At 45.1% G+C, this 19,410-nt stretch overlaps 1 protein-coding gene across 1 annotated transcript in view; it reads right to left on the minus strand.

The window, feature by feature from the left end:
• The window catches only part of LOC138355662 (ice-structuring glycoprotein-like), a 44,252-nt gene that overhangs the window by 24,755 nt on the left and 87 nt on the right, over positions 1–19,410 (minus strand). The window contains exon 2 of the mRNA XM_069310985.1: positions 18,298–18,926. Coding sequence (XP_069167086.1) covers positions 18,298–18,926 — 629 coding nt within the window. The remainder of the gene's footprint in view (positions 1–18,297; positions 18,927–19,410) is intronic.

Here is a 19,410-nt window from a genome sequence, read left to right on the forward strand (position 1 = left end):
AAACTGACAAGGTGGACAAAGACAAACTCTTTAGCACGGGTGGAAAACGAACAAAGGGACACAGGTGGAAACTGAATACCCAGATGAGCCACAGAGATATTAGAAAGAACTTTTTAAGTGTTAGAGTAGTTAGTAAATGGAATGCATTAGACAGAGATGTGGTGGAGGCTGACTCTATACACAGTTTCAATTGTAGATATAATAGAGCCCAGTAGGCTCAGGAATCTGTACATCAGTTGATTGACAGTTGAGAGGCGGTACCAAAGAGCCAAAACCCCGCAAGCACAAATGGGTGAGTACACAAATAGGTAAACACACACACACAATGTAGCACGGCTAATGTATTCCCAATATACAAAAAGGGTGACAGACAAGAGGCACTGAACTACAGGCCAGTGTCCTTGACTTGTATACCATGCAAGGTGATGGAGAAGATTGTGTGAAAAAACCTAGTAACACATCTGGAGAGACGAGACTTCGTGACAACCCATCAACATGGGTTCAGGGAGGGTAAATGTTGCCTTACAGGCTTAATAGAATTCTACAATCAAGTGACAAAGATTAAGCAAGAAAGAGAAGGATGGGCAGACTGCATTTTTTTGGACTGTCGGAAAGCCTTTGACATAGTACCCCATAAAAGGCTGATGCATAAGCTGGAGAAACAGGCAGGAGTAACTGGTAGGACGCTCCAGTGGATAAGGGAGTACCTAAGCAATAGGAAGCAGAGAGCTACAGTGAGGGGTGAGACCTAAGGTTGGCGTGAAGTCACCAGTGGAGTCCCACAGGGCTCTGTACTCGGACCTATCCTGTTTCTGATATACGTAAATGATCTCCCAGAGGGTATAGACTCATTCCTCTCAATGTTTGCTGACGACGCCAAAATTATGAGAAGGATTAAGAAAGAGGAGGACAGCTTGAGGCTTCAAGAAGACCTGGACAAGCTGCAGGAGTGGTCGAACAAATGGTTGTTAGAGTTTAACCCAAGCAAATGTAATGTAATGAAGATAGGGGTAGGAAGCAGGAAACCAGATACAAGGTATCATTTGGGAGATGAAATACTTCAGGAGTCAGAGAGAGAGAAAGACCTGGGGGTTGATATCACGCCAGACCTGTCCCCTGAAGCTCATATTAAGAGCATAACATCAGCGGCATATGCCAGGTTGGCTTACATAAGAACGGCCTTTAGAAACTTGTATAAGGAATCTCTCAGAACATTATATACCACATATGTGAGACCAATCCTGGAGTATGCGGCTCCAGCATGGAGTCCATATCTAGTCAAGCATAAAACTAAACTGGAAAAGGTTCAAAGGTTTGCCACCAGACTAGTACCGGAGCTGAGAGTTATGAGCTACGAGGAGAGACTACGGAATTAAACCTCACATAGTTGGAAGACAGATGAGTTAGGGAGGGACATGGTCACCACATTCAAGATTCTCAAGGGAATCGACAGTGTAGATAAAAACAGGCTATTTAACACAAGGGGCACACGCACTAGGGGACACAGGTGGAAACTGAGTGCCCAAATGAGCCACAGAGATATTAGAAAGAACTTTTTTAGTGTCAGAGTGGTTGATAAATGGAATGCATTAGGAAGTAATGTGGTGGAGGCTGACTCCATACACAGTTTCAAGTGTAAATATGATAGAGCCCAATAGGCTCAGGAACTTGTACACCTGACCAGAAGACATGGCAGGATGTGCAGAATACCCCCGTTGAAAAACAGAGGTGCAACTGGTACTCTGAGAGAGAACTCTATCAACATCAGAGGTCCGAGACTGTTCAACACGCTTCCACTACACATAAGGAGCATAACTGGCCGACCCCTCACAGTGTTCCAGAGAGAACTGGATAAGCACCTCCAAAGGATACCTGATCAACCAGGCTGTGACTCATACGTCAGGCTGCGAGCAGCCGCGTCCAACAGCCTGGTTGATCAGTCCGGCAACCAGGAGGCCTGGTCGACGACCGGGCCGCGGGGACGCTAAGCCCCGGAAGCACCTCAAGGTAAGGTAAGGTAACCTGTTGATTGACGGTTCAGAGGCGGGACCAAAGAGCCAGAGCTCAACCCCCGCAAGCACAATTAGGAAAGTACAATTAGGTGAGTACACACACACACACACACAACACACCACACACACACACACACACACACACACACACACACACAGGGTATAGAATCGATTCTCTCAATGTTTTTGCCGTTCTCCCCTCCCCCCTAAGCCCCCCACTCTCCCCCACCCCACCTAAGTCTTCCCCTCTCCCCCACTCCCCTAAACCCTCCCCTCTTCCTCACCCACCTCAGCCCTCCCTTTTCCCCCACGCCCCCCAAGCCCTCCACCCTTTTCTCTCCCCCCAAGCCCCCCATCTCCCCTATCCCCCACAGCCTCTCCTCCCCCCATGCTTCCCCAACCCTCCCTCTCTTACCCACCCCCTGTACCCTCCCCCTCTTATCCACCCCCTGTACCCTCCCCCTCTTATCCACCCCCTGTACCCTCCCCCTCTTATCCACCCCCTGTACCCTCCCCCTCTCCCCCACCACCCCAAGCCCTCCCTCCTCCACCAATCCCCCCGTGCCAGGTCCCCCCAGCTCCCACTCACCCCAGATCCCAAAGGTCCCCCCCAGAAAAGAAGCAGAAGAGAGTCAGTTTCAGGGTGATGTACTCGAACATAGATGGGATCACAAGCAAGACAAGTGAACTAATGAGCAAAAATTATGAGGAGGATTGAAACTGAGGACGATAGTAGGAGCTACAAGATGACCTAGACAGACTGAGTGAATGGTCCAACAAATGGCTGTTGATAGTACGCAAATGGCAAATGGATAGTAGTAGCAGTAATATATAACCCTCCACCAAATGACAGAAGACCCAGTCAAGAGTACGAAAACAACAACATGGCAGTTAACACTATAATTGAGAGGGCAGCCTCTGCTGCCTGTAGAAATAGATCCCACCTGCTCATCATGAGGGACTTCAATCACGGCAGGATTGATTGGGAGAACAAGGAACCGCATGGAGGCGAGGATACGTGGAGAGCCAAACTACTGGAGGTGGTGACTAGAAACTTCTTAACCCAGCATGTCAGAGAACCCACAAGGATGAGAGGAAATGACGAACCAGCGAGACTCGACCTGGTCTTCACCCTGAACGACTCTGACATAAGAGAAATCGGTTTTGAGGCCCACGTAAGAATGAGCGACCACAGTGTACTTGGTGTTTGAGTACCTGATTGAAGAAGGGCTATTGAACTCGAGGAGGGATACCGAAACCAAAAGGTTAGCATGCCGAAAGGGAAACTATGAGGAGATAGAAAATTCCTAACAGATATAGCATGGGAAACAGAGCTCAGGGATAAGACGGCCCAAGATATGATGGACTTACATCACGCAGAAAGTGCAAGGACTGCAGCAAACAAGTTTGTCCCAGTCCAAAAGGAAAACAGTGAAATGAAGATGAGAAACCCATGGTTTAATCAGAAGATGTAGGCTAGCTAAGCAGCAAAGTAAAAGGGCATGGAGAAACTATAGGAATAACAGGACACTGGAGAGCAGAGAAAGACACCAGAATGCCAGGAATAATATGTCAGGATGAGAAAAGAGGCAGAAAGGACAATACGAAAATGACATCGCAAGCAAGGCAAAGACTCAGCCTAAATTGCTGCATAGCCACATCAGGAGAAAAACAACAGTAAAGGAACAGGTTATGAAATTAAGGATAGGGGCAGAAGGATTCACTACAAACAACAAGGAAGTGTGTGAGGAACTGAATAAGAAATTCCAAGAGGTCTTCACCTTAGAGCAAGGAGAAATCCCAGAGATAAAGAGGGAATAGCTAACCAGGAACCACTGGAAAAGTTTGAGATTGCCAGCGGGAAGTAAGGAAGTGTTTACTAGAGTTGGATGTGACCAAAGGCTATAGGCCCAGATGGAATCTTCCCTTGGATACTAAAGGAAGGAGCAGAAGAACTGTGCCTCCCACTCTCCATAGTGTATAACAAATCACTGGCAACAGGGGAACTGCCAGAAATTTGGAAAGCAGCTAACGTAGTCCCGATATACAAGAAAGGGGATAGACAGGAGGCACTGAATTACAGGCCAGTGTCCTAACTTGCATACCATGCAAGATGATGGAGATGATTGTGCGAAAGAAAGCTAGTGGAGCACTCTGGAGCGAAAGGAACTTTGTAACACAGCATCAACATGGATTCAGGGATGAGCAGGTCCTGCCTCACAGGGTTATTTGAATTCTACGACCAGGCAACAAAAATCAGGCAAGAAAGAGAAGGGTGGGCAGACTGCATATTTTTGGATTGTCAGAAAGCCTTTGATACAGTGCCACACAAGAGGCTAGTGAAAAAACTGGAGATGCAGGCTGGAGTGAAGGTAAGGTACTGCGTTGGATACAGGAATACCTAAGTAACAGGAGGAAAACGAGTCAGTTGTGAGGGTGAGGTCTCAGATTGGCGAGACGTTCACGAGTGGAGTACCGCAGGGGTCGGTCCTTGGACCTATACTGTTTCTGGATATATGTAAATGATCTCCCAGAGGGTATAGAATCGTTTCTCTCAATGTTTGCCGATGATGCAAAAATTATGAGGAGGATTGAAACTGAGGACGATAGTAAGGAGGCTACAAGATGACCTAGACAGACTGAGTGAATGGTCCAACAAATGGCTGTTGAAGTTCAACCCGAGTAAATGCAAAGTAATGAAAATAGGCAGTGGAAATAGGAGGCCAGATACAGGATACAGAATAGGAGATGAAGTACTTAATGAAACAGAACAGAGAGAAAGATCTAGGAGTTGATATCACACCAAACCTATCTCCTGAAGCCCACATAAAAAGAATAACGTCTGCGGCATATGCGAGGCTGGCTAACATCAGAACAGCGTTCACGAACCTGTGTAAGGAATCATTCAGAATCTTGTACACCACATATGTAAAACCAATCCTGGAGTATGCGGCCCCAGCATGGAGCCCGTACCTTGTCAAGCACAAGACGAAGCTGGAAAAAATCCAAAGGTATGTCACTAGACTAGTCCCAGAACTAAGAGGCATGAGTTACGAGGAAAGGCTGCGGGAAATGCATCTTACGACACTGGAAGACAGAAGAGTAAGGGGAGACATGATCACAACCTACAAAATCCTCAGAGAAATCGACCGGGTAAACAAGGATGAACTATTCAACAATTTGGGGACGCGAACAATGGGACACAGGTGGAAACTGAGTACCCACATGAGCCACAGAGACGTTAGAAGGAACTTTTTCAGTTTCAGAGTAGTTAACGGATGGAATGCATTAGGCAGTGATGTGGTGGAGGCAGACTCCATACACAGTTTTAAATGTAGATATGATAGAGCCCAGTAGGCTCAGGAATCTGTACACCAGTTGATTGACAGTTGAGAGGCGGGACCAAAGAGCCAAAGCTCAACCCCCGCAAGCACAAATAGGTGAGTACAAATAGGTGAGTACACACAGGGGCCTCGTAGCCTGGTGGATAGCGCGCAGGACTCGTAATTCTGTGGCGCGGGTTCGATTCCCGCACGAGGCAGAAACAAATGGGCAAAGTTTCTTTCACCCTAAGTGCCCCTGTTACCTAGCAGTAAATAGGTACCTGGGAGTTAGTCAGCTGTCACGGGCTGCTTCCTGGGGTGTGTGTGTGTGGTGTGGGGAAAAAAAAAAAGTAGTTAGTAAACAGTTGATTGACAGTTGAGAGGCGTGCCGAAAGAGCAAAGCTCAACCCCCGCAAAAACACAACTAGTAAACACACACACACACACACACACAAACACACACACACACTGGAGTCTCGAAGAGATGGTAATTCAGAACTGTAAAGGTTTCAGTGACTACATTTCAGGCACCATAGCAACTGGAGGACAGAAAATTATAATAGTAGTCATATATAACCCCTCACCAAATGACAGAAGACCCAGACAGGAATATGATAGACACAACTTGGCCACCATCAATATAATAGAGAGAGCAGCTTCTGTGGCTAGCAGGAACGGATCCAGACTTCTAATCATGGGAGACTTCAACCATGGGAAGATAGATTGGGGGAACAGAGACCCACATGGAGGCCCAGACACATGGAGAGCTAAGCTGCTGGATGTGGCAACAAGAAACTTTCTAAGTCAACACGTCAAGGGACCGACAAGAATGAGAGGAGGGGATGAACCAGCCTTGCTTGATCTGATATTTACCCTAAATGAGTCGGATATAAGGGAAGTTAAGTTGGAAGCCCCCTTGGGAATGAGTGATCATAGTGTATTGAGCTTTGAGTATCTGGTTGAGCTGGGAATTATCACCCCCAAAAAGAACTGGGAACCAAAGGGCTGGCGTACCGAAAGGGAAACTATGAGGAATGAATAAATTCCTATGCGATATACATTGTGGACACAGAACTCGGAACCAAGTCCGTACAAGACATGATGGACTATGTCACCCAAAAATGTCAGGAGGCTGTAAGCAGGTTTGTCCCAGCCCGACAGGAAAAAACAAAGAAGCAAAGGAAGAATATGTGGTTTAATAAGGAATGTATGAAAGCAAAGGAGCAGAACAAAAGGGCATGGAGGAACTTCCGTAATAACAGAACACCAGAAAGTAGAGAGAGATATCAGAGAACCAGGAACGAGTATGTCAGTGTGAGAAGAGCAGCTGAGAAAAGGAATGAAAATGATATAGCTAATAAAGCCAAGACCGAACCAAGCTACTACACAGTCACATCAGGAGGAAGACAACAGTGAAGGAACAGGTGATGAAACTTAGGGTGGGCGAGGACAGGTACACAGAGAATGACAAAGAGGTGTGTGAAGAACTCAACAAAAGGTTCCAGGAGGTCTTTACAATAGAACAGGGAGATGTCGCGGCGCTAGAAGAGGTGGCAGCAAACCAGGTGACCTTGGATAGGTTCGAAATTACAAGAGATGAGGTCAAGAAGCACCTATTGGAGCTGGATGTGAGAAAAGCTGTTGGGCCGGATGGAATCTCGCCATGGGTCTTGAAAGAGTGTGCAGGAGCACTTTGCCTACCACACTCCATAGTGTATAGTAGGTCACTGGAAACGGAGGACCTACCAGAAATATGGAAGACTGCTAATTTAGTACCAATATACAAAAAGGGTGACAGACAAGAGGCACTGAACTACAGGCCAGTGTCCTTAACTTGTATACCATGCAAGGTGATGGAGAAGATTGTGAGAAAAAACCTAGTAACACATCTGGAGAGAAGAGACTTCGTGACAACCCATCAACATGGGTTCAGGGAGGGTAAATCTTGCCTTACAGGATTGATAGAATTCTACGATCAGGTGACAAAGATTAAACAAGAAAGAGAAGGGTGGGCGGACTGCATTTTTTTGGACTGTCGGAAAGCCTTTGACACAGTACCCCATAAAAGGTTGATGCATAAGCTAGAGAAACAGGCAGGAGTAACTGGTAGGGCGCTCCAGTGGATAAGGGAGTACCTAAACAATAGGAAGCAGAGAGTTACAGTGAGGGGTGAGACCTCAGACTGGCGTGAAGTCACCAGTGGAGTCCCACAGGGCTCTGTACTTGGACCTATCCTGTTTCTGATATACGTAAATGATCTCCCAAAGGGTATAGACTCATTCCTCTCAATATTTGCTGGCGACGCCAAAATTATGAGAAGGATTAAGACAGAGGAGGACAGCTTGAGGCTTCAAGAAGACCTGGACAAGCTGCAGGAATGGTCGAACAAATGGCTGTTAGAGTTTAATCCAAGCAAATGTAATGTAATGAAGATAGGGGGTAGAAGCAGGAGACCAGATACAAGGTATCACTTGGGAGATGAAATACTTCAAGAGTCACGAGAGAGAAAGACCTGGGGGTTGATATCACGCCAGACCTGTCCCCTGAATGCTCATATCAAGAGGATAACAGCAGCAGCATATGCCAGGTTGGCTAACATAAGAACGGCCTTTAGAAACTTGTGTAAGGAATCTTTCAGAACATTATATACCACATATGTCAGACCAATCCTGGAGTATGCGGCTCCAGCATGGAGTCCATATCTAGTCAAGCATAAGACTAAACTGGAAAAGGTTCAAAGGTTTGCCACCAGACTAGTACCCGAGCTGAGAGGTATGAGTTACGAGGAGAGACTACGGGAATTAAACCTCACTTCGTTGGAAGACAGAAGAGTTAGAGGGGACATGATCACCACATTCAAGATCCTCAAGGGAATTGACAGGGTTGATAAAGACAGGCTGTTTAACACAAGGGGCACACGCACTAGGGACACAGGTGGAAACTGAGTGCCCAAATGAGCCACAGAGATATTAGAAATAACTTTTTTAGGGTCAGAGTGGTTGACAAATGGAATGCATTAGGAAGTGATGTGGTGGAGGCTGACTCCATACACAGTTTCAATGTGTAGATATGATAGAGCCCAATAGGCTCAGGAACCTGTACACCTGTTGATTGACAGTTGAGATGGCGGGACCAAAGAGCCAGAGCTCAACCCCGCAAGCACAACAAGGTGAGTACAACTAGGTGAGTACACACACAAACAAAACTAAAAAACTAAAAAACTAAACTAAAATTAATGACATTATTATTAAATTAGTGGAAACTAATTAAATTAGTGGAAACTAAAATTAATGACATGATCTCAGATGCAATCTTTCCTGCAGGGTACCAGGTGATACGAAAAGAGAGGACACAGAGACAGGGAGGGGGAGTATCACTCCTAATAAAGCGGAAATGGAAGTTTGAAGACCTGGGAAATCGAGTTACCAATGAGTGCACAAGCTTCATACATGGAACTCTGACAGTAGATGGGAGGAAGATTGTGATCTTGGTAATTCTACAATCCCCCACCAAACAGTAGAAGACCCAGGCAGGAGTATGATGACAACAACAAAGCATGTATAGATGAACTGCAGAAGGCAGCAACACTAGCCCACAGAATGAGAGCGAAGCTGCTGATCATGGGGGACCTAAATCATGGATAGATAAATTGGGAATCAAGGAATCCCCATTGAGGGGACGAAACGTGGGGAGCAAAATTAGTAGATGTTATAGACAGGAATTTCCTAACACAACATGTGAAGGAAGACACAAGGGAAAGAGGAGGAGATGCACCGAGCCTATTAGACCTGATTTCACCCAGAACGTAGAAGATATCGAGAATTTAGAGCATGAAATACCTCTAGGGGCCAGTGGACCATTGTGTCCTAGTCTTTGAACTACATGATGGAATTCAAACTTATGACCATGGGACAAGAGATCTGGGAAAGGAGAGTTGACTACAGGAAAGGGGATTATAAGAGGATAAAGGACTATCTGGGTAAAGTGCAGTGGGAGGAAGAAATTAGAGGAAAAACAGTTTCAAGATATGATGGACCTAGTCATACAGAAATGCCAGGAGGCCGAATAGAGATTTATACCAACAGTAAAGGGAAAAAATAAGAAGGAATATAATAACCCATGGTTTAATAGACAGTGTCAGGAAGCAAAATGGCCAGCAGGCGGGAGTGGAGGAAGTACAGTAGACAAAGGACAGAGGACAACAGGATCAGATGCAACAGAGCTAGGAACGATTACATTAACATAAGACGAACATCGGAAAGGGACTATGAGAACGATATTGTAATCAAAGCGAAAAAACAACCTAAGTTACTACACAGTCATATAAGAAGAAAAATGTCAGTTAACGACCAAGAGACAAGGCTAAGGAAGACAGAGGGGCATATACTGAAAGTGACAAGGAAATCTGCGAGGCACTGAATGCCAGTTTCCATGGAGTGTTCACTACCGAGCCTGAGCAGCTCCCATTGTTGGAAGGGGTTACCCTAGATGAAAGACTATCAGATATAGAGGTGACAGCAGAGGAGGTAATGAAACAGTTGACAACACTACATGCAACTAAAGCAGTTGGACCAGACAAAGTATCACCGTGGATACTAAAAGAAGCAGCACAGGCCCTCAGCGTGCCTCTGGCAATGATCTTTAATGAGTCACTTATGTCAGGAGAATTGCCCAGTTGCTGGAAGAAGGCAAATGTCGTGCCGATCTTCAAGAAAGGTGATAGGGAGGAGGCTCTTAACTATAGACCTGTATCACTGACAAGCATCCCCTGTAAAATACTGGAAAGAATAATTAGGCTACGACTGGTTGCACACCTGGAGAACATTAGGTTTGTGAACAAACATCAACATGGGTTCTGGACAGGGAAATCGTGCCTAACAAACCTTCTGGAATTCTATGATAAAATAACGAGGAAAGACAGGACAGAGATGGTTGGGCAGACTGCATATTTCTGGACTGCCAAAAAGCCTTTGATACAGTACCGCACATGAGACTGCTGTTCAAGCTCGAGAGGCAGGGGGGGTGGGGGAAAGGTCCTAGCATGGATAAGGAACTACCTAACAGGAAGGAGCCAAAGAGTTACGGTAAAGGGCGAGAAGTCGGACTGGCGAACAGTAACAAGTGGAGGTACCACAAGGATCGGTGCTGGGACCAATTCTATTTCTTGTATATGTTAACGACATGTTTACAGGCGTAGAGTCCTACATGTCGATGTTTGCGGATGACGCAAAGTTGATGAGAAGAGTTGTGACAGATGAGGATTGCAGGATCCTCCAAGAGGACCTGAACAGGTTGCAGAGATGGTCAGAGAAATGGCTACTGGAATTCAACATGAGTAAATGTAAAGTTATGGAAACGGGACTAGGAGATAGGAGACCAAAGGGACAGTACACAATGAAGGGGAACAGCCTACCTGTAACGACGCGTGAAAGAGACCTGGGGGTGGACGTAACACCAATCTATCTCCTGAGGCAGATATAAATGGGATAACGACAGCAGCGTACTCTACACTGGCAAAAGTTAGAACATCATTCAGAAACCTAAGTAAGGAGGCATTTAGGGCGCTTTACACTGCCTACGTGAGGCCAGTCTTAGAGTAAGCCGCCTCATCATGGAGTCTCCATCTGAAGAAGCATATAATGAAACTGGAAAAGGTTCAGAGGTTTGCAACGAGACTCGTCCCAGAGCTACGAGAGATGGGGTATGAGGAGCACCTGAGGGAACTGTGCCTTACGACATTAGAAAGAAAAGGGAGAGAGGGGGACATGATAGGAACGTATAAGATACTCAGAGGGATTGACAGAGTGGACATAGACGAAATGTTCACACGGAATAGTAACCGAACGAGGGGACATGGATGGAAGCTTGAAACTCAGATGAGTCACAGAGATGTTAGGAAGTTTTCTTTAGCGTGAGAGTAGTGGGAAAATGGAATGCACTTCAGGAACATTTTGTGGAAGCAAATACTATTCATAATTTTAAAACCAGGTATGATGGGAAATGGGACAGGAGTCATTGCTGTAAACAACCGATGCTCGAAAGGCGGGATCCAAGAGTCAATGCTCGATCCTGCAGACACAACTAGGTGAGTACAACTAGGTGAGTACACACACACCTAGTATAACAAATAGTTACATCCAGGTAAATATTTACTTCTAGGTAACAGGGTGAAAGAAACTTTGCCCATTTGTTTCAGCCTGGTCCGGAAACTGAACCCGGGCTACAGAATTACGAGTCCTGCGCACTGTCCACTCATCTACTAGACCCCCTTGTGTGGAGTTCTGGAAGTATGAGTGGACACGCCACCAGTGTGTGTGTGTGTACTTACCTAGTTGTACTTACCTAGTTGTGCTTGAGGAGGGTTGAGCTCTGGCTCTTTGGTTCCGCCTCTCATCTGCCAATCAACTAATGAACAGATTCCTGAGCCTTCTGGCCTCTATCATATCTACACTTGAAGCTAGAATTGAGTCATCCTACACCACATCACTTCCTAATGCATGCCATTTGTCTACTACTCTGAAACTGAAAAAAATCTTTCTAACGTCTCTAAGGTTCATCTGGGCACTCAATTTCCACCAGTGTCCCCTAGTGCTTGTGTTCTGGTGTTAAATAGTCTGTCTTTATCTACCCTATCAATTCCTTTGAGAATCTTGTAAGTGTCCAGCAACCAGGAGGCCTGGTCGACGACCGGGCCGCGGGGACGCTAAGCCCCGGAAGCACTCAAGGTAACCTCAAGGTAAGGTGGTGATCATGTCCCCCTAACTCTCCTATCTCCCTGTGTCGTGAGGTTTAATTCCCGAAGTCTCTCCTCGTAGCTCATACCCCTCAGTTCGGGTACTAGTCTGGTGACAAACCATTGTACCTTTTCCAACTTAGTCTTATGTCTGACTAAGTATGGACTCCGTGCTGGAACCGCATACTCCAGGATTGGTCTGACATATGTGGTATGCAAAGTTCTGAATGATTTTTTACACAAGTTTCTAAAGGTCGTTCTTATGTTGGCCAACCGGGCATATGCCGCTGATGTTATCCTCTTGATATGAGCTTCAGGGGACAGGTCTGGGGTGATATCAACCCCCAGGTCTTTTCTCTCTCTGACTCATGAAGTATTTCATCTTCTAAATGAAACCTTGTATCTGGTCTCCTGCTCTCTACACCTATCTTCATTACATTACATTTGCTTGGGTTTAACTCTAACAACCACTTGTTTGACCATTCCTGCAGCTTGTCCAGGTCTTCTTGAAGCCTTAAGCTGTCTTAATCCTTCTCTTAATTTTGAAGTCGTCAGCAAACATTGAGAAGAATGAGTCTATACCCTTTGGTAATAATTTACGTATATCAGAAACAGGATATGTCCGAGTACAGAGCCCTGTGGGATTTCCCTGGTGACTTCACGCCAGTCTGAGGCCTTATCCCTCACTATAACTCTCTGCTTCCTATTGCTTAGGTACTCCCTTATCTACTGGAGCACCTTACCTGTTACTCCTGCCTGTCTCTCCAGCTTATGTTCCAGCCTCTTATCTGTGTCAAAGGATTCCGACAGTTCAAGAAAATGCAGTCCTCCGAACCTTCTCTTTCTTGCTTAACCTTTGTCACCAGGTCGTAGAAATCTATTTCACCTGAGAGGGAAGATTTACCCTCCCTGATCCCATGTTGGCGAGTTTTTTACGAAGTCACTTCTCACCAGATTTGTTACTGGTTTTTTTCTCATGATCTTCTCAATTATCTTGCACGGTATTCAAAATAAGGAAACTGGCCTGTCGTTCAGTGCCTCATGTCTGTCACTCTTTTTGTATATTGGGACTACATTAGCCGTCTTCCATATGTCTACTAGGTCTCCCGTCTCCAGTGACCTACTATTCACTATGGAGAAAAGCAAGCACAGTGACTCTGCACACTCTTTCAATACCCATAATGAGATTCCGCCTTGATCAACAGCCTTTCTCACATCCAGATCACACAGGTGTCTCTTGACGTCATCTCTTGTAATTTCGAACCTTTCCAAGCCCACCTGGTTTACTGGAACTCTCCTACTGCAGTGACTTCACCTCATTCTGTTGTGAAGACCTCCTGGAACCTCTTGTTGAGTTCTTCACACACCTCTATGTCAATCACTGTATACCTGTCCTCACCTATTCTAAATTTCATCACCTGTTCTTTCACTGTTGTTTTCCTCTTGATGTGCCTGGAGTAGCTTTGGTTCAGTCTTGGCTTTGTTTGCAATATCATTTTCATAATTTTTCTCTGCTTCTCTTCTCACACAAACCTACTCATTCCTGGTTCTCTGGTATCTCTCTTCTTTCTGGTGTTATGTTATTTTGGAAGTTCCTCTATGCCCTTTTGTTCAGTTCCTTTGATACCGTACATGCCCTATTAAACAGTGGCTTCTTCTTTTGCTTCTCAGATTTTTCATTTAGTGCCGGGATAAACCTGTTTACTGCTTCTTGACACTTTTGGGTGACATAGTCCACCATGTCTAGTACAAACTTGGCTCTGGTTTCTATATCCCATGGTATATCCATTAGGAAACTTCACATCTCCTCATAATATCCCTTTCGGTATGCCAGCCTTTTCTTTCATAGTTCTTCTATGGGGGTGGGGGTGGGGGAGAGATAAATTCTAGCTCTACCAGGTACTCAAAGATCAATGCAGTTTGATCACTCATTCCCATGGGTGCTTCCAACTTAACCTCCCATATATCCCACTCATTTAGGGTAAATATGAGATCATGCAATGGCAGGTTCATCTTCCCCCTCTCATTCTTGACGGTCCCTTGATGTGTTGACTTAGAAAGTAAGTTTCTTGTTACCACGTCCAGCTGCTTAGCTCTCCATGTGTCTGGTCCTGCAAGTGGATCTCTGTGATCCCTATCTCTCTTTCCATGGTTGAAGTCTCTCAATGATTAGTAGTCCAGATCTTTTCCTGCTAGCAACATAAGCTGCTCTCTCTATTATGCGAATGGTGGCCATGTTGTTTCTATCATGTTGCTGCCTGAGTCTTCTGTCATTTGGTGATGGGTTATACATGACTACGACTATAGTTTTTTGTCCTCCAATTGCTATGGTACCTATTATGCAATCACTGAAACCTTCACAGCCTTGAATAACTGTCTCCTCAAAACACCAGTCTTTTCTTACCAGCAAAGCTACACCACCACCTCCTCATCTCTATCTCTCTTTCCTCACAACACAGTAGTCTTGTGGAAACACTATATTTGTTATGGTTTTCTTTAGCTTTGTTTCGGTGAGTGCTATTATGTCTGGGTTTTCTTCTAGTACCCATTCTTCAAGTTCATTTGTTTTATTTGTAATCCCATCTATGTTAGTATACATCGCCTTGAAACTCACTTTCTTCTGTGTCTTCTCATGTCCCCTTCTTTGTGAGCGTTCTGCAGATGGGGAAGCTGTTCCATAGGTGTAAGGATTTGTGAGGTAGATATTAGGGTCTCAGAGGATACAGGGGTGACGTGTGGGGGGTCAAGTGAAGGGGAACAGGGAAGGTATGGGATGAAGGGGGGAGGGGTACAAGGAGAGAAAGGGAAAGAGGGGACATGGTGGGAATGGGGGAGAGGTAGCAGGGTGGGAATGGGGTGAGGGAGGTTTGAGTGTTATCTGAGCATTTGAGTGGGGGCTGGGAGGGTTTGGGTTAGAGGAGGGGGTTGTATGCAGAGGAGGGTGGTGGAGTTGCCCTCCCCCTCTGGTAATATTGGATTGCTGGTTGTGTGTCCCCTCCCCCCCCCCCCCCCATGCGGAGCCGGTCGGCCGAGCGGACAGCACACTGTACTTGTGATCCTGTGGTCCTGGGTTCGATCCCAGGTGCCGGCGAGAAACAATGGGCAAAGTTTCTTTCACCCTATGCTCCTGTTACCTAGCAGTAAATAGGTACCTGGGTGCTAGTCAGCTGTCACGGGCTGCTTCCTGGGGGTGGAGGCCTGGTCGAGGACTGGGCCGCGGGGACACTAAAGCCCCGAAATCATCTCAAGATAACCTCAAGAATCTCAAGATAACCCCCCTCACCACTGGGCATGTTGTATTGGGAGCTGTGATTTCCTGGTTTTCGTTTTCTCCTCTCACCCTGGGACTCTTCCTTGCTTCTGCTGCCATGGCTCTCTCTTCCCTCGTCATGTTCCAATAGAGGAATACTTTTTTAATTCTCCCACATACTGCAGTTGGATCTGCCTTGCTAGAATATTCTCCTTCGTGGTCTCTTTTGCAAACACTATCTTTATCAGGCGATTTCTATCCTTTCTGTACCAGCCTAATCTGAAAACTCTTCTCAATGCAGTGTGCAACCTCTTCCATCTCTAGCCCCTTTAATATTTCATTCACTGCATCTTTATCCTTATCAGGAGACAGGGGGAACTTATCAGGCCATGAGATAAGGGAGAACAGGTTAATAGTTTGCTATTCAGGAGGTGGAATTGGTGACATTGTTCACAACATGAATGATATTTTTGATGGAAATGGGAACAAACCCATTATTTGTATCAGTGAAGGTGGAAATGATGTTGGACGAGTTAGGAGTGAGGCACTGATACAGAGGTTTAAGACAGCAATAGAATTAGTTAGGAGCAAGGGAGGAATCCCGATCATATGTCGCATTCTTCCAAGAAAGGGAGTTGTAAAGAAATGGATGTTGAGGGCACATGGTATCAATTGCCGACTGGACAAATATTGCATATAAAATGCAATATCTTTCATAGATAATTAGGAACACTTCTATGGGAGAAATGATATGTATGCTCAGAATGAGGTTCATCTATCTAGGGCTGGGGGTTGATGCTGTTGCGAACTCGTTGGAACCTGTGGTTAGAGTGGTTTGTTTGGGTTAAAACTGTTAGTAGATAGTGGTATGGGAATTGACATGGAGAAAGGAAGTAATAAAAACATATGTTTGTGGGGGGAAACAAATTGGCAAAATCAACAGGGAAAGAGAAGTAACACCTCAAAATAATAAAACACTTAGGGTATATTGTACAAACAGTAGGAGTCTCAGAAACAAAAGAAATTATTTAAATGATCTTGTTTGCACAGAAACAATATATGTTATTGCACTTACCGAAATATGGATGATTGTAGAAAATAGAGAACTATTAGCTGAATAATAAATAAACGGATTTAAAGTATTTCACACAGACAGATATGTTAGTCGAGGAGGGGGAATAGATATATATGTTAGGGAAAATTTGAAATGTAGTCTCAAAGAAAGAAACAAAACTGAGCCACACACAGAAACTATTTGGCTAGAATTAAACGAAAAAGCAAAAAATCTTATATTAGGAGTTATATACAGGCGACCAAACTTAGACAGAATGGAAGCAAAGTATCTATGGGATGAAATATCTAAAGCATCTAGGTCTAACAGTATTTGTGTCATGGATGACTTTAATTTTAGTGGAATACTGGTTTAACAAACCAGGGAAAAGTGAAGCAGAAGATTTGCTAACAAAAAATTGATGATTGCTTTCTTACACAACACGTTAAGAAACCAACGCGCAGAAAAAAATATTTTAGATTTAGTGTTAACTAACAGGGAAACGCAGATTAATGGCATCGAAATAAGGAGTGAGCAAAGGAACAGTGATCACAAAAAAAATCAGATTTATTATAGAATTGAATAGATTTGTAAGGAAAAAATCAGTTAAAATGCCAGATTTTCGAAAAGCTGATTTTAATAGCATAAGTTTTTTTGTGGGTGAAATAGATTGGAAAGTCTTGGGCATGGGCGGGTGGGCCGGTCTTGGAGCGAGACATGAACCCAGCGATGGGTGATGTAAAAAGGAATTTTGATGTGGATTTAAAATATAACCAATTTAAACAATTCTAAGCAAAGCACATGAACGTAGTATACCATACAAATTAGATAGATCGAATACTAATGACCTGAAATGGATAACAAAAGATCTGGAAAACCTTATACCTAACAATCATTTTCTCGTTTTTAAAACATGATCAAAATCATATTTGATTGTTTGAATAACGTTTTTAATTATGTGCCATACACGTGTTTTGAGAATTTGTAAATACGATTATAAAACGTGAAGCCATAACGTTTTAATAACACGTTTTATCATTTTCATAACATATTTATTCTAATTACTAATTATTGTATATATTAAGTATAATTATCTTTATTGAACTTTAAAGAGAGATAGACAGTCAAGGAGAGACAGAAAGAGAGAAAACAGAGTCAGAAAGAGAGAGATACATGGAAAGAGAGAGAGGCAGAGGGAAAAGGGAGAGTTGCCAGGAGAGACAGACAGAAAAGAGGGAGAGAAACAAAGGGAGTGAGACAGTCAGGAAAAAAGAGGAGATAAACAAAGGAGAGAGACAAACAGAAAGAAAGAGGAGAGAAAGAAAGGGAGAGAGACAATCAAAAAGAAAGTGGTGGGAGAGAATCAAAGGGAGATAGAGAATGAGGAAGAAAGAGAGAGAGGCCGAGAGAGAGAAGCTAGAAAAGAGGGAACAGAGAAAGAAAAGAGAGGAAGAAGAAAAAAGAGAGAATGAATTTAAGAGGTAGATGAGAAAGAGAAGGAGAGAGGTAGAGTGAGGATGAAAAAGACAGGGAGAATTTAAGAGAGAGAGAGGAGACAGAGAAGCAGAGAAAGAGATGAAAATAGGAAAAACGAGGAAGAGAGAGAGAGAGAGAGAGAGAGAGAGAGAGAGAGAGAGACAGCGAGACATAGACAGACAGACAGATGAAGAGAGAGAGTGACAGACAATCGATGTAGAGAAACAAGAGGAAGATAGAAGAGACTGAGAAAGAGAATAAGATACAGACAAAAAGATAGGACATAAAAACAGTCAGAGAGAGAGACAAACAAGCAAATAGATGGAGACAGAGCAAAAGAGAAGAGAAAGACATATGGAGAAAGGAGAAATAGACAGAAAGAGGTACAAAGACATGCAAAGAGACAGTGAAAAAGATGATAGAGGTGGCGACTGTGATGTCGGCATGAGTACGATGGCGTCTGTGATGGCTGAGTGAGTAAGGAGGCTGTGGCTGTGACGTCGGCGGTGACAGCGGAGGTGGCTGTGACGGCAGTGTGAGTACTGTGGAGGTGGTTATGACAGCGTGTGAATACGGCGGCGGCAGCTGTGACGGCGGAGGCGGCTGTGACGGCAGAGGCGGCTGTGACGGCAGAGGCGGCGGAGTCGGTTGTGACAGCGGCGTGAGTACTGCAACGCCGGTGACGGCTGTTGTGGTGGTGGCCGTTGTGGCGGCTCTGGCATGCGGCGGCGGCTGTGGCGGCGGTGGCGGCGGTGACAGGCAGTGACGACTGTGGCAGGCAGTGCCTGCTGAGACGGCGGTGGCGGGCGGTGGCAACTATGACGGCGGTGGCGGACAGTGGCGGCAGTGGGATGGGCGGTGGCGGCTGTGGCGGCAGTGGCGGGTGATGGCGGATGTGGCGGGCAGTGGCGGGTGTGGCAGCAGTGGCGGGCAATGGCGGCAGTGGCAGCGGTGGCAGGCAATTACGACTGTGGCGGAGGTGATGGGCGATGGCGGCTGCTGTGGGAGTGGCGGGCGATGGCGGCTGTGGCGGATAGTGGCGGCAGGCGGTAGCAGCTGTGGCAGTCAGCTGGTAGACAGCCTACAGGATGGAAGGTGTAAGATGAACTGAATACTTGTGTAGACCAACAGACCAGGATTGCCAGCTCACCTTGATATTCTTTCTCAAAATACTTTCTTCAAAGATGATATATTATCTTAAAGTTAAAACAGGACAAAAAATTTAACATATATATAAATCAAAATTAGAGATCCTGACCGCTGCCACAGGGCTAGGCCTGAGACAGCACATTCTGTCACTGAAGACTCACTAACTCACAACTGTAATGGATATTGAACTGTAATGGATAAATGGATATTGCAATTAGACTCTGTGAATATTGTCAGCTGTATTTCTGTAGTGAGTACAGACTCAGCTTGTATACTGCTGACCCCAACTAATTTCCCTAATGCCTACCCAAACAGAAGGTTAATGCTAATTGTGCAAATTTACCGTTTCCTTCAGTGGTGCCACCCTAGCTAATCTATGAGCAGTGGGGCCTGCTCGTTTGTTTTGAGTTGATTCT

The sequence above is a fragment of the Procambarus clarkii genome, chromosome 68 (genome assembly GCF_040958095.1).
Source record: "Procambarus clarkii isolate CNS0578487 chromosome 68, FALCON_Pclarkii_2.0, whole genome shotgun sequence".
NCBI classification, from domain to species: domain Eukaryota; kingdom Metazoa; phylum Arthropoda; class Malacostraca; order Decapoda; family Cambaridae; genus Procambarus; species Procambarus clarkii.